Genomic DNA, 12,346 nt, shown 5'->3' with positions numbered 1-12,346 from the left:
TTTTTAACAGTAATTTGCAAAAGCTATGAGAAAAAGTCAAACCAATCCTGGATGTCTATAGCACATTTTGAAGGGCTTCAAAAGACCTTTCGAATGCATATAAGAGAGTATGAATTGATGAAGTTTTACGGAAATGCGAGCAATTTTAAGATTTTTCATGTGTTTTGGACCTCAAACTTCAATGCCCATTTTACCCCACTTCCCTTGGTCGTAGAGGGCTCATATTTGGCATGAGTTCATCTCATGTATAGACAAACAAACCCTGAAAGTTTCGTCCAAATCGGAGAACCTCGATACGACCTGTTTCACATCGGTGCAAAAGTGATGATAATTGGTCGAACGCCTTAGAGTGATTAAAATGGGTATATTTCCCCTAATAATTATTGAAATATAGCCAGACAAGTGATTTTAAACTCTGTAATCTTTCCTCTTTCACTATCCACCTTGAAGAGATGAATGCACAATGGTGTAAAGTCTCTATAATATAACAAAAAAAACCCTAAGTCTTATTTCGGTCTTTCAAAAGGTCATAAGAAAACAAAGGATTTGAAAAAAAACACCATTCAATCTTGTATCCTGTGGCGTTTACGTCGTATTGGCTGTTATGTGGTAGTAGAATTAACTAATTGCATTGCTAGTAACAATTCCACATATTGGAAATATTGGAAATTGTAAGAATAACGATCGTACTAGCGATTGTTCCTCTTGCCCCATATGGTCGTCTTGCCCCACTTTCCCCTTATGGGCTTATGCAGGCCCTTGTTGCGTCCAATCGGGTTCGTAGATTTGCGACTCCAACGTTTTTAATCTAATTAATCTAATCCTATCAAACCCTAAGGTACTTTAGTGTTTGCAAATAATTTAATAGTTATGAATTTACCTTGAAATTATTGTTAATATTTCTGGAAGAAATGGGGCAGCCAGAGCCGGTTCGCGGTGAATAAACGTGCCAAGAATGATTAACATTATACCCATCTCCTCATCTGTATATTCTTCTTTTATAGCACCACATTCGGAACATCTTTCGCATATGCATTCGTCTCCAACGCGGGATGCACTCTACGGTACAGAAAAAAAGAATAGGTTATATTCCATTTTAATCATTCACAATTAATCTTCCTCACCGGTTTATCTGAGTTAACATGACTTTCTGTGTAAGCATCTTCACCGTCCGTATCATCCTTGCTAGAAGGAGCCCAAGCTCCGGCATAACGGATTCTACCGTCCGAACTGCTAATAGAACCAATGGCAAAGGGACCAACTTTACGAAGGCGCTGTTTTGGCTGCCTCACTGTTTCGTCACGTTTGGATGCTGCGGCCGAAAAATTGCGCATAACCATTCCATAAACTTCTTCCAATTGTGGAGGTGACTCCAGTGCAACCTGTTTTATCAACTTCCTTGGTGAAGTTCCTCTGCTACTGGTAGTGACGTCATCTTTAATACTTCCAGCACTCTATTAAATAGAACGAATCGATTTAAAACATAAAAATAACTTTTAAAACATGCTTTTATTTACATCGGATTTATCGAAACTATCTTGCTTCAGCTGATTAATGTCTGGAATAGTTAAAGCTTCGCGAACTCTATCGCCCAATGCTGATACATTTTCTTTTCCATACTTTCCAATAGGTAGTAATCGCTCTGGTGTTGGGATTTCTAATTGAACTAGGTTTGTTGGTGTCATCAAAGTCGATGTAGTTTCTTCCAAAGGAGGTGGATTCATTAGATCCATTTTGGATAGTGGAGTTTCAGGCGAAACATAATTACATGGTCGGTCCAAATGTTTGAGGTGGCCTTGCTTGATGGAACGTGCGCCACGATTTTCCGCACACTGTGGCAAGTCTTGGATGGTGTACGCAGACGAACTTGCTGAAGCAATGTAGGGTTCAACAGCACGTTTTTGAACTTCCATCGTTTTCTGATCCGGAGATGTTGATCGCTGCACATACGGACTCAGTACAACTTCGTGCAGATCGTGCACCTTTTTAGGCTTCATATTTTGCCGCACATACTTTTTGTGGTTTTCTTGAGACACCTCGCAAGCTAAAAGATTTATGAAAGAATTGTAGACGAAATATTGGAACTAAAGGAACCGTCCACAAATCATGTGGATAATTTTAGGTCAATATGGTTGGCGCTACACCACAAGAGGAAAACAATGCGGCCAAGCAGAGTTGAACTGAGCAAATCAATCTCCATCATGAATTTTAACAAGAAATAACCAAAAAAAAATTTTGTTGCGTATGTACTACACAGTAAAAAATTTCTGTGTAAAATCGCATGCAAAAGCATGCACATCACCTTTGTGAGCAAAAGCATGTAATATTGTATGAGAAAACGTGTACACAAAAAGCATGTACAAAAGAAAAATAAATAAATTTTGCTCACCCCAAAAATAACATCAATCTGGTAAGAGTCATATCCAGATAACAAAGTCCGCGCCTCATCCATCTCAGCTATCTCGCCGCTATTAATTTAACTTGATCAACACCGATGTAGCTGTACGTTCCCCATACATCGTATACAGTTAATTCAGTATACGACGTATGGGGAACCTACTGGTACATCGGCGTTAAACACAACATTTATAAGACGACGAGATAGCCGAAACGGTTGGGGCGCGGACTTTATAATCTGGATATGACTCTCGCCAGATTAATGTTATTTTTGTGGTGTGCAAAATTTATTTATTTTTCTTTTGTATATGCTTTTTGTGTACACGTTTTCTCATACAATATTACATGCTTTTGCTCACAAAGGTGATGTGCATGCTTTTGCATGCGATTTTACCATTGGATTTTTTGCTGTGTAGGGTAATCCATATCCGGGCTTTCTCGAGGCTACCCCCTGAAATCAAAGATTGACCCATTAGGGTGTAATATGGTTGTATGGAAAAAAATAATGTTGTCCAAATTTGGCTAGCACAGCAACTTCTTGGTTCCTTATAGGGTCCTTAACAACTCCCCAAAGTTTGGAAACGATTGGTTTAGTCCTCACTTTGCGCAAAGCAATTCAATTTTCCATACAAATTTGTATGGGAAAAATCATTTTTTTGAATTTTGATACTTAAAAAATCCACGTTTCATGCTATATCAAAACCGGATCCATATTCGGATGCTCTGGAATGTGCTCTACAACTTTCCCGAAGAGAGTATGATGCTAACTTGCTCCTATAAAAATACGTCTAATACGTGATTTTCGATCAAAAAACACGTTTTAGACGAGTTTTGAACACGCTATATCTTTTTATAGGAGCAAGTTAGCACCATACTCGGGAAAGTTGTAAAGCACATCCCGGAGCATCACCCTATTGACCCATCACTAGGCTAAATTCCAGGTTTAAGCTCATTCTGATCACGGGAATGTATGGAGAAATGCAACCGTTCTACTTTTTTTCCTGTGTAGGGCGCCATAGTTATCCGATTCATACCATTTCTTAGATGTAGGACCTTCATAAAATATAGGACAACTTTCCTGAAGACACCATATTTTTATGATTTTTGCTGAAAAGTTATTAGATTCCGAAAAGGACAATTTTTGCGACCGGCGCACTACCAGGCAGGCAAGCGAGCACGCAAAAAAGGCAAAAAGGTCCTTTTCGGAAGCTAATAACTTTTCAACAAAAAATCCTAAAAATATGGTATCTTCGAGAAAAATGTTTAACATTTATTGAAGGTTGAAGGTCTGAGAATTGATAAAGATTGGACGACTAATGCGCCCTCCTACACGCAGAAAAATAAGGCAGATGTAAATCAACAAATCGTTTTGTTGAGTTGATAATCAAGATTTTTTTTAAACAACAGAACGCCAAAGCAACTTTTTCAAAACGACAAAAGATGTTTGTGGAACTGAGAAAATCAAGGTTTGTTTCAACGCAAAATCGGCGTTGATTATATTCAACAAAAAATTTGTTAAATCAAACCTCGTACAGGCTGATCGTAAGTAATTTTGAGATTTGTTTTCATAAGGGTCCTCTTGGAAAGGGCTGTCAAACAAGATTCTTTCTATCAAGAAAGAGTAAGATAATTTCTATCAACATTAATTTGAAAATCAATTTAAGGTTTTTGTGCAAGCGTAAAGCGTAATTGTACTCAAAAAATAAATTTTATAGTTGCGTGAGTTACGGAAATTGCTTTCCGCATAATGGAGCACCCGATTCGAGTGGAAGAAATAACAGTTCTATGACTATCTGCAGCGCGAAGTTTTATAATTGTTTCAAATTGCGAGCAGTTTTATATATTTAGAACTGGCAGAAATGAAACTAGAACACGATGCTCGCAACGCGCTGATCTAAATGTTGTTTCAAATATTGCCCGTATTCCCGAAAAAGACAAGCAGCATATTTACCAGCCTCGAAACGACGCGCTGCACTTTCGGCAAATGCGCGCTGTCAAATCCCATACTGTGCGTTTTGTTTTTTTTTATCTTCTTCTTCGAATCGCTCGCCATTGCTGCCAGGTATGTTTTTTATTGCACGAAAAGAAAAGGGAAGTGGGGTAAAAATTGAAGTTTGAGGTCCAAAAAACATAAAAAATCTTAAAATTGCTTGCATTTCAGTAAAACTTCATCAATTTCAACCAGTGATCCCCGTGCACCGCGTTCAACCGCGTTCTCTGTTTTCTGTACTCGATCAAACACCAGCACCGCGTGTGCACGCGTACAAGCAAACCTAAACTCTGCCGTGTACAGTCTGTACGCGCTAGTGGTGGGCAAAACCGCTCATTTCTGTGAGCCGCTCATTTTCGTTCGCTCATTTAAGTGAGCGGCTCTTTTGAACGGCTCATCCGCTCATTTCGCTCAAAGTCAGAAAATAGACTGGAATGAACTGAAGCATCTGCTCAAGATATTTAGAATTTTTTTCAAACGACCAATTTTTTTTTTCTGTTTGAGTATTAAGACACGGAATCCTGATTACAAGGACTATTGTATCGTGTTACCCATTTTTACTGTTATTAAGCATTTCCAGATCTATAACACAGTTCCTATTGAGAGGAAAAGTGCTGTTCCATCCAGATGCTGTAAACTCCATTCCTTGTGCCTTGTGCGCTATGTATCGCTAGAACCGCGGTGACAATTTTTTCGTGTCATTTTTCAAGCTCTTCCCAGCAGCTATTATTTGCCGCGCGGGGTCTTGTAAAGACAATTGTCTTTTTTGCGGCGCTACTCTTGCGGTGTTCCCTTTGCTTTGATCTGGACAATGCAACTGGACTGCAGTGCAATACCGATCGGCTGGGCATTATTTACATGCGAAGACACGAGGAAAGTATTTTGGGAAGAGGCGCAAAGGAATATCCCAAGATCGATCACATGCTTGAAAGGCACGTGAAGCAACCGTTTTATACTCATGCGGTTGCTGCTACCTCTAAACTTAAACCTAATGCTGCCACCCTGAGAAGAACCCATGACTTTCCGCTTATTAGGCGAAACCCGTAACCATTCGGCCACAGGGGGTTGGCACGACCAATGGAGTGTCCATGAGTGTCACACTTCGTATAATTTTTGTTGATTGATAATTCAAAAATATATGTTTTCATCGCCCTTATTCAGAACAGATTGGAAATCGCCCATAAAACATAAAAAACGTCGATTTGCTTTATCCTTTTTTGGAAAGCATTTCAAATATAAACATTTTATATTTAAAAGGAGAAAAACATTGTTCTCTGAAATCCATAAATATTAAAAACTTTTTTTCATAGAGAGGTAAACAAACTTGAGTTTTCTTCAGAAGCGAATCTTTTCAACCAAATTATTGCTTTCAATTGCTAAAAGTAATGAAAGTAAGCTGAATTATCGTTTTGATAATTATCTTCCCATATTTTGTGAAACAATAGATTTAATTTGGTGTTCAGTAACAGGCATATTTGAGGTAGCGTTTTGCTGCACTCACAATAGTCAAATAGTCTCGAAATGCAGTTTTTTGTTTAATAAGAACAACTTTTATTCATGACAGCAAATGAATGATCAAAACATTCGCCAAAAAAGAAGATCTGAAAAAATGCCTTAAGAAAATTATTGATCAATTACTACAAAAGAGTACCAAGTTTGTGTGATGTGCTGTGGTAAATTACATTTTAAATCATAAACGGTTAAATACTAGCATACGAACTATGTTCGAATGCGTGTAACAACTTCATGTACATAACATTTGAGAAATCTATCGATTTCTTCATAATGAGATCATGCAACATCTGGTGACAATCAGCTGATTCAAAATCACAGGCGCCCCGACAGGCTAGCAACAAGCATAAAGTGCGCCATAATGTTGGAAGTTGGAACATGAAGCGACCGGTGAGAACCTAGTTTCCCCTCTTTTCTCCACAGCACCGTCACCACCAGCGCGTGGAAGAACGAACCGAACGAGAGCGAATGAACGAGAGCGAAATAACGAAAGAGTGAGCGAAAACGACGCCGTTCGACGACGCGGTTCGACGACGTCGACGACGGCGCGAGCGACGCTAATCAAGCGCTCCGTTCGTTCTTTCCGTTCGTTCTTTCCGTTCGTTCTTTCCGTTCATTCGCTCCCGCTCATTCGCTCTCGTTCGGTTCGTTCTTCGACTCGCTCTTTGATTTGACGGATCTTTGAAAAGAACCGGTTCACAAAATGAACCGCCGCTCATTTTTTCTGAGCGGTCGCTCATTCGTTCTTTAGCTTGAGCCGGTTCATAAGAACGGTTCGCTCAAATAAGCCCATCTCTAGTACGCGCACACGAACCTCGAGTTTAAAACCGAACCTTGCACCCCGGGTACAAACCCCGTGCAAGCCGACGACGCAGAAAAGAGACAAAAATAGTTCCCTCACGCTCCCTCTGCTGTAAAGTGGTGTTTCATTCTCCGCCGCAGTCACACTACAGTGTTTGCCACAGAAAGAGTGAGAAGCAGTCATTTTTTCGTCTCTTTACACGCTCTTCGCTCGCACGGTGTTGTACCCGAGGTGTGCACCCCGTGTTTACACCGCGTGTAAACTTGAGTGCGCCGTGCGGGGAGAACTCGAACATGGCAGCCTGGTGTGTTTGAGGTTCATCTGCACTGAAAACTTGTACGGCGTGTACGGCGTGCGCGCGTTTCGGGAAGACTGATTTCAACTCTCTTAGATACATTCGAACAAACTTTTGAAGCACTTCAAAATGAGCCATAGACATCCAGGATTCGTTTGATTTTTTGCTTTTGCAAATTACTGTTAAAAATGATTTTTTTTAAAACCTTAACCCGAGCAGGGGTAAATAACACGGGAATACCAAATTTTGGTATTACTTGAGCAAATAACAGCGACCAAAATGTGCCCTTGGTTGCCCAGTAATAGATGGTAAAATACCATGAAATCATACCAAAATCTTGTATGTGTAAGGGCACAACAATACCAAACCATGTTATTCCAAGGGTAAAATAATACCTCAAAATAAAACCATTTCAATACCAAGTTAAGGTCTTCTGGATTTTTGAACATTGCTTGAATACCAAAACTTGGTATTGCCATGGTTTTATTTTTAGGTATTCCAGCGCCCTTGGAAAATCGGATTTTGGTATTCCTGTGGTCTTCCACATACATGATTTTGGTGTGATTTCATGATATTCATTCATATTCATCTATTACTGGGCAACCAAGAGCACATTTTGGTCGCTGGTATTCGCACAAGTAAAACCAAAATTTGTTATTTTCATACCATTTTTAGTGCAACAGTTGCATTTAGTGAAAAAACGGAAATGAACCATATGCAACAGCCAAATCTACTCACCTGATGATTCCATGTTGTTCTTAGTGATATTCTTCACCACATCGAATGCATTTGTCATTGATGAACGGCCTGTGCTTGAAATTCTTGAAGATTCTGAAAAATAACAACATTGAAAAATAACTTTTATTAAAATGAAAATAGATTGAAATTCACCAAAATTCTATAATGAGCATGAGCATGAGCATGAGCATGGTTGACTGCCAATGAGCTGCTGATTTTTAAAAATGTCTGTGAAAAAGTCTGTGTATGTCTGTGTCTTTGTCTAAAATTCAAATAAATCAATTTACTGTCATAGAAATCTATCAAAAATTGTGTTTTTAAGCATTTGAAGACTAACGAAATAAGTTTCGATTGTTATTTTAACAAAATAACAATTTAATGAAGTTTTTAAAAAGTCTGTGTACCTCAAAAAATGTCTGACAAGAGCTCAAATGTCTGTGAAACACAAACAAATCTGTGTATCTGGCATCCCTGGCTGCTACTCCATTATTGACAGATCAGCTGAACCCGAGCATGGGTAAATAACAAGGGAAATGCGTAATAATACCTTTCTCTGGTATCAATACCAAATTTTGGTATTCCTTGACTCTTCAAAATTTGTCTTAAGGATTATGCAAGAGCAAAATGTGCTATCATACCAATTAAAGGTATTGTTTTGATATTGCAAAATTGCAGAATTTGTCAATGGTCGAACACCACATATTGGTATTCTTTTGGTATTACAGTGTTTTATCAAATTCCTCTGAAACTATAGGAAAATTTTGACCAATTTTGACAAAATAATTAATTTTGCGCTAAAATAATGTCTCAAAGCGAATGCTTTAATTGAAAACCGGAAATTTCAAACTTGATTTTAAACATTTTTGATATACCCCCTAAAGAAATGAATTGAAATTGTTGAAAAGTTTCTAAGTCAGGATGGCACATTTTGGTATTATTTTGGTATTAAAGTGTTTTATCAAATTCCTCTGAAACTATGGGAAAATTTTGACCAATTTTGACAAAATAATTAATTTTGCACTAAAATGATTTCTCAAAGCGAATACTTTCATTGAAAACCGGAAATTTCAAACTTGATTTTAAACATTTTTGATATACCCCCTGCATAAATGACTCGAAATTGTGAAAAATTTTCTAAGTCAGGATGGCACATTTTGGTATTCTTTTGGTATTACAGTGTTTTATCAATTTTCTCTGAAACTATGGGATTTTTTTACCAATTTGGACAAGATAATAAATTTTGCGCTAAAATGACTTGAAAAAAAAAACGAATACTTTGAAAAACGAGTCAATCGAAAGATTAGGGAGCGTTCTTTTATTACGTAACGCAGTAGGGGAGGGGGTCGGTGGCCGTGTTACGCTCCATACAATTTTTTTAAAATTTGTATGGAAATTTTGTTACGAGGGGGGGGAGGGGGTCTAAAAGTCCGATTTTTCGCGTTACGTAATAAAAGAACGCTCCCTTATTGAATTTTGGTTAATTTCAATCCAGTTTTATTTTAATAACACTTATTTTTCAATCTTGTTATTTTTCAGAATCTTCAAGAACTTCATGCACAGGCCGTTCATCAATGACAAATGCATTCGATGTGGTGAAGAATATCACTAATAACAACATGGAATCATCAGGTGAGTAGATTTGGCTGTTGCATATGGATCATTTCCGTTTTTTCACTAACTGCAACTGCTGCACTAAAAATGGTATGAAAATACCAAATTTTGGTATTACTTGTGCAAATATCAGTGACCAAAATGTGATCTTGGTTGCCCAGTAATAGATGGTAAAATACCATGAAATCATACCAAAATCATGTATGTGGAAGACCACAGGAATACCAAAATATGATTTTCCAAGGGCGCGGGAATACCTAAAAATTAAACCATGGCAATACCAAGTTTTGGTATTCAAGCAATGTTCAAAAATTCAGAAGACCTCAACTTGGTATTTAAATGGTTTTATTTTGAGGTATTATTTTACCCTTGGAATAACATGGTTTGGTATTGTTGTGCCCTTCCACATACTAAACTTTGGTATGATTTCATGGTATTTTACCATCTATTACTGGGCAACCAAGGGCACATTTTGGTCGCTGTTATTTGCTCAAGTAATACCAAAATTTGGTATTCCTGTGTTATTTACCCCTGCTCGGGAAGTTAAACAATGAATCAAAAATGATCAGTGGGAGCCAACCATCCGTTCACTGTTTAACCTCTGAAGATCCCTACTTTATTCGTCAATACCGGCGCCCTCCCAAGAAGCCTGCAGTTCAACGAAAGGGAGGAATGTTAGTCCGATAGTTGAAGTTGCAGATTCATCAAGCACACAGTTTTTCGCTATATACTTGTTGATACCGCTTGAGACCGTTGAATCCACAGCATCTCCTTCAAGCATCACGTGATTATTATTTTTTTGGGTTAGTAGGATAAGGTATTGGCTTTTAGATGCCTCCCGAGCTACGATGCTATGGGGAGGACTTTCATAACAGACCCGTCGGCGAGCCTTCCGAGCAACGATGCTATGGGAAGGTCTTTCTGGTTAACACACAAAATCACTCACTCACAATTATTTCACTCCACTATTAATTAATCCAGAATGTCAGTGCGTCTTTCGATCTTTCTATAGAAATGGCTTTTTCACTATAAAAAATAAAACCTTATTCGAAAAAATTACATACAATTTACTCGACGCCGTGCCTTCCGATCAACGATGATATAGGAAGAGCTTTGAAAATCACAAAACAATTAATTAAGATCACAAAAAAACACCAATTACTCAACGAAAAATTACGCTCAAGACACAAATAATTCAGTAAGGCATCCTATTATTCGATTACCACAATCACTCACCCCATACGAACAGCGACACAAAAGCACATACAGAATTAACCTGCATAATCACGATTTCGCGTCCCCACTTCCAGCGCACCAATGATGCTATTATTCGATTACCACAATCACTCACCCCATACGAATAGCGACACAAAAGCACACAAAAAAAATAACCTGCATAATCACGACTTCGCGTCCCCACTTCCAGCGCACCAATGATGCTATTATTCGATTACCACAATGAAATAGTTTATTGTTTATTCGTCAAGCTTATGTAGACTACTTACAATTTTCTTACATACTATATATTATTTCTATTGTATAGATTTTTTCGTAGTTCCGGTTTAGACATGTCGAAATGTATGTACTGTGAATTTTCATTATAAAAGCGCATCATTTGATTTAATGGCGAATTTTTTAAATAATTTGTCGTGTATGCAGTTATTCTAAAAAGTGGTGAATGTCTAAGAGTACGGCTTGGTTTATGAATACTATTGCGTATTTCTGACAATAATGCTGCTGACTGTATGCGTTGAGAAATAATGTCGTTGATGAAAGAGAGCATGGCAAATTTACGACGTTCTTGTAATGATTGTATGTTTATGAGCATGCAGCGTGCTTCATACGATGGGAGAGAAAATGCAGTCCAGTTAAGTTTACGTAGTGCGTACAGTAAGAATTGTTTTTGGACAGATTCAATACGTGCTTGGTGTACGGCATAGTATGGATTCCAGACGATACTACAGTATTCCAAGAGTGGCCTGACATACGTTATATAGAGTAATTTAATAGTATACGGGTCCTGGAAGTTGAATGCAAAGCGCTTTATAAAGCCTAATGTACTTTTTGCCTTTTTGTGTTATAGTGTTCTACAAAAGTTAGCTGTGAGTCTAGGATGACACCTAGATCACGTACTACTTTGCATTTTTCTACTGGTTGGTTTCCTAATAATACTGTTATGTTTGGTGTTTCATGTTTTCTGCTGAAGGCAATGGAATTACATTTATTTACATTCAATTGGAGTAGGCTTTTACTACACCATGTGTAGAAAAGATTAATTTCGTTTTGGAATACATGACTGTCGTTGGCATTTCCTATTTCCATATACAATTTCATGTCGTCTGCATATACAAGTACGTTAATTTTTTAAGAATGAAGGAAATGTCGTTTACATACAAGATGAAAAGAAGAGGTCCTAGATGGGATCCTTGCGGAACCCCAGAGGTGACGTGAATTGATTCCGATAGTACATTTTGGAAGCGAACAATTTGTTCGCGCTTAGTCAAATATGACTTAAGCCATTCCAAAAGATTCGGTTGAATTCAATTTTCTGCAGTTTGAAGATTAATAATGGTATGTCGATTCTGTCAAATGCCTTACTAAAGTCTGTGTAAATTGCTTCTACGAAATTGCGATTATGCATTGCATTCAGTGTAAAATTTACAAATTCTAAAGGTTGGTGCTAGTAGAGCGGCCTTTAAAAAAGCCGTTCTGTTTACATGTGATGCGGTTTTTTACTTGCTGAAAGATTTTTTCATTTATAATAGATTCGAAAAGTTTTGGAATGCAAGACAAAAGGGCAATTCCGCGATAATTACGTATGTCTGATTTTGGGCCTGATTTGAAAATAGGCACCAATCACTCACCCCATACGAACAGCGACACAAAAGCACACAAAAAAATTATCCTGCATAATCACGACTTCGCGTCCCCACTTCCAGCGCACCAATGATGCTATTATTCGATTACCACAATCACTCACCCCATACGAATAGCGACACAA

General features: G+C 38.0%; 1 protein-coding gene across 10 annotated transcripts in view; it reads right to left on the bottom strand.

The window, feature by feature from the left end:
* The window catches only part of LOC6045498 (protein unc-79 homolog), a 279,959-nt gene that overhangs the window by 86,312 nt on the left and 181,301 nt on the right, over positions 1 to 12,346 (bottom strand). For all 10 annotated transcript variants that reach the window (XM_038254242.1, XM_038254241.1, XM_038254239.1 and 7 more), the window contains 3 exons: positions 1,518 to 2,044; positions 1,125 to 1,454; positions 881 to 1,059 (listed from right to left, as the gene is read on the bottom strand). In XM_038254242.1, the coding sequence (XP_038110170.1) occupies positions 881 to 1,059; positions 1,125 to 1,454; positions 1,518 to 2,044 (1,036 nt within the window). The remainder of the gene's footprint in view (positions 1 to 880; positions 1,060 to 1,124; positions 1,455 to 1,517; positions 2,045 to 12,346) is intronic.

The sequence above is a fragment of the Culex quinquefasciatus genome, chromosome 2 (genome assembly GCF_015732765.1).
Source record: "Culex quinquefasciatus strain JHB chromosome 2, VPISU_Cqui_1.0_pri_paternal, whole genome shotgun sequence".
In the NCBI taxonomy this organism is placed as follows: Eukaryota; Metazoa; Arthropoda; class Insecta; order Diptera; family Culicidae; genus Culex; species Culex quinquefasciatus.
Note: the sequence above shows the minus strand (reverse complement) of the source record. Positions and strands in the feature narration are given on the sequence as shown.